Genomic DNA, 3,316 nt, shown 5'->3' with positions numbered 1-3,316 from the left:
ATAATTTTTGAATAGTGAGATTAAATACTTTTAAATTAAGAGTGAATAGATTTAGAATTAATATATTATAAACCTGCAAATACAGTAAAGTTAAGTTTTAATGAAAAATTCAATACGTGAATAAAGTTAGAATTAGATGTAAATCCTACCTTATCCTGTCTATTGTTACTCTAATTATTTATTCTGAGACAACTTTGAGGAAAAAAAATATTTTGCTAATATTTTCTCTAAACTTGATTTAATCTACATAAGTTTTCTCTTGCATTTTCTATATATATATATATTAGTGGCGATGTTTAAATTTAGAGTTTCATACCAAATATATTATGGAATTGAGATATGTTAAAGGAGAGATACCTTATATACAGAACCAAATCCACCTTGACCAAGCTTGTTAGTAGGAGAAAAATTGTGAGTTGCAGAAGTGATAGAGATTAAATCAAATAGTAGTGGCAAATCTGAATCTTTTGTGTTGTCAAAATTTTGTAGATTCTCCTCAACGTGAATACGAAAGGAAGAATGCTTGTGATTCCTTCTTCTACCTATCATCAAATGTGCAAAAAAGAAAGAAAGAAAAATAAGTTTAAATATGAAATGTGTCTATCTATATTACAAGAAATTTGATACAATAAGAATTGACTTACCAACTTGCTTCCTAACCTTGAAAAAGTACACGAGGATTGTGACGACCAAAAACATGAAGAAGGAAATAGAAAGCGCTAAAATAAGCGCCATCTTTTTCTTGCCAAGAGAAGCATGGTCATTGTAGTGCTTGGAATATTTAGCTGCAAATGTAAATAATAATAAGAACATAGCATGCTAATAAGAACAAAAAGAAGAAGAAGATAGTATCTTTTCCATACGTACGTACCCAATTCTAGTGCATCGACACGTAGAAACAAAGTTTGTCCGACTTGGGAGAACTTTCTAGTATCTTCCATATCTCCATGCCAGGTAATACAACCGGTATTTGAGCTCTGATTAGCACTAGTATAGGCAGCACAAGAACAATCCCTAAGGCACGTATCCCTACACTCCTCCATACTCAGCCCCAAATCCACGCTGGCCTTGGATGTATCCGGCGCCTTCACAAGCGCCAACTCCACAAACCCCTCCCCGCTTCGACACGTGGACACGTTGGCCTTCCTCACGCACCCACTTGACCCGTCTTTCAGATACCACTCTCTCTCCGACTTGGGTTCGAATCCTGGCAAGCACTCGCACAAGAACGTCTCTTCATGATAAGGGTTACAAATGGAATTCGACCCGCACCTTCTGTAGTGGTCACACTCTTCCCGTGGACCGTTCCAGAGCTCGAACCACTTCCCCTCGTGAGCTTGCCATACTAATCTCCTTAGGTACCCGGTTTCCTCCAGCACAGAGATCGAAAGCAGGTTTGGGTCGTTCACTCTGTAGATTGATGAAACCTCGTTTGAATCGTCGATGAAGAAGAAGCTGAAGATGAAGTCTTGAGTCATCTCCGCTGCCCCGCTCAATCTTAGACCCGTCCACGGCCCAACCCGCATCAAGGGAGCATTGTTCGTGTATAGAAATAGTTGCGGCAGCAACCCGGTCCGGTCCATCCTGTATGTCGCGTTACCGGTTCCCGGGTCGTTCCGAGATTTCCATGACGTTAGAAACCGGTTCAAGCCAGTTTTACGGTCGAACCCAAGCTTCATGTAGGGAAGGTAAGTGTTGCCAGGGTAATCAAAACTCTGCCACAAGACTTGGTCGCTGTTGTTGTTGTTGATGGTCAAAACCAAATTTCCCGTGTCTAAGAGCTTAGCTGAAGCGTTGGTAGATATAGATGGGAGAGAAACGTTTGAGGACCAAAGAGGGTCACGGTCGTGGAGTACGAGGTTTCCATGGTTGTTGATGGAGAGAAGACCTGAAGTGGTGTTAAGAGGGGTGTCTCTGTTGGCAACCCAAACAACGGTTTGTTGTGAGATGTTGTTGAACCATATCCCAAGATAGCGGGTTTGAGAATTTTGAGGGCTGAAGAAACCGAGTGCAAAGGTTGCTCTGCCTTGGGAGACAAGAACGTCGCCGTCTTTGAGAGGTTGGTTTTGTGTTATGGTGTGAAGTGAGTTGCAACAAGGAAGGTAAAGGAGTAATGACAGTAGAAAGAAGGGATTCATTATTATGATGTTGGAGTTTAGTGTCTGTCGGCTTTGGAAACTTATACCAAGAAAACCCATTATGCTGTGCAGTGCTAATTAATTGGATCCGAAAATCGAGGAATAATGTAATGAGAAGTCAATGGCAGCGCAGGGAAGGACTACGAAATTCTTTTCCGAAACTAGCACTCATTTTTTCTCCGCAGACATAGAGGCCCCTCATGATCTCCCTTGTCATTCTAATGTGCCCCGCACGTACAACAGTTGTTGATGATAAAGTAGTATAAAAATGCATAAATAACTCAAGACAATAAAAATATTAAATAATATAAAAAATAAATATATCAGATTTTATTTTATTAAATGTATAAATAGTTATTTTAATATTAAGATTTAAGTAAATAATTTAAAAATATAATATATTTTTATTTGATTAATGATTGTTTATATTATTAAAAAAATCATTATTTATTTAACACTCTCCATTTATCATTTATTATTTATGCCAGAGTCATTTAATGTTTTATGTGTTATGAGCTGACAAAAACGCAAACATACAAGAGAATTGAAAATAATGCTCATCAGCCGCCACGCATGCGGTGGCCACATGCATGTGCGTGCATCAAAGAGCCAGAGGGTGGTAGAAAAAACGATGGAGCCAACTAATATAGAGATGGATGCCAGGTATGAGAATGTAAGGAAGCTCTAATTACAGCTAAGCATAACCATCAACATACTCTTCAACTAACTATATATTATCCCTTACAACATCCACTTTCTTTTCTTTAACTCAAATCATTACCACGAAAGTACGTCCCAAATACCAAGGGGACACGGATTGCTGCACAAAGGAGAGAAGGTGTGTAGAGAATAAATAGGAATTTTGTTTTATGAGAGAGGAGGCCAATCACATTATAAATTTGAATGTGTTTTTCATCGACCCGTGATAATAGTCGTTGTTATTTTATTTACTGAAGATCCTCCCCTAGATGTTGCTTCTTCTTGCAATTCACTAAATAAAAAAAGCAGGCCCTGGCTATCTGGCATTACAACATGTATCCTACCTTATAACTCGGAAGAAACGACTTATATCTCGGTTACATGAGATAATTCGAAATTTTAGATAAATAAAAATTTATCACATAAATGGTACTTTCTAAAAATCTCAGTTAGAGTCGAGATCTATTCAATAAATTCTT

At 38.1% G+C, this 3,316-nt stretch overlaps 1 protein-coding gene across 1 annotated transcript in view; it reads right to left on the bottom strand.

Annotated features, from left to right (window-relative positions):
- LOC107480554 (G-type lectin S-receptor-like serine/threonine-protein kinase RKS1) overlaps window positions 1-2,198 on the bottom strand; it is a 3,894-nt gene extending 1,696 nt beyond the window's left edge. The window contains exons 1-3 of the mRNA XM_052258455.1: window positions 872-2,198; window positions 645-785; window positions 358-542 (exon numbers count right to left, since the gene is read on the bottom strand). Coding sequence (XP_052114415.1) covers window positions 358-542; window positions 645-785; window positions 872-2,198 — 1,653 coding nt within the window. The remainder of the gene's footprint in view (window positions 1-357; window positions 543-644; window positions 786-871) is intronic.
- Window positions 2,199-3,316: the final 1,118 nt, after the last annotated feature.

This window comes from Arachis duranensis, chromosome 3 (genome assembly GCF_000817695.3).
Source record: "Arachis duranensis cultivar V14167 chromosome 3, aradu.V14167.gnm2.J7QH, whole genome shotgun sequence".
In the NCBI taxonomy this organism is placed as follows: Eukaryota; Viridiplantae; Streptophyta; class Magnoliopsida; order Fabales; family Fabaceae; genus Arachis; species Arachis duranensis.
This window is presented reverse-complemented; position numbering and strand designations above follow the sequence as displayed.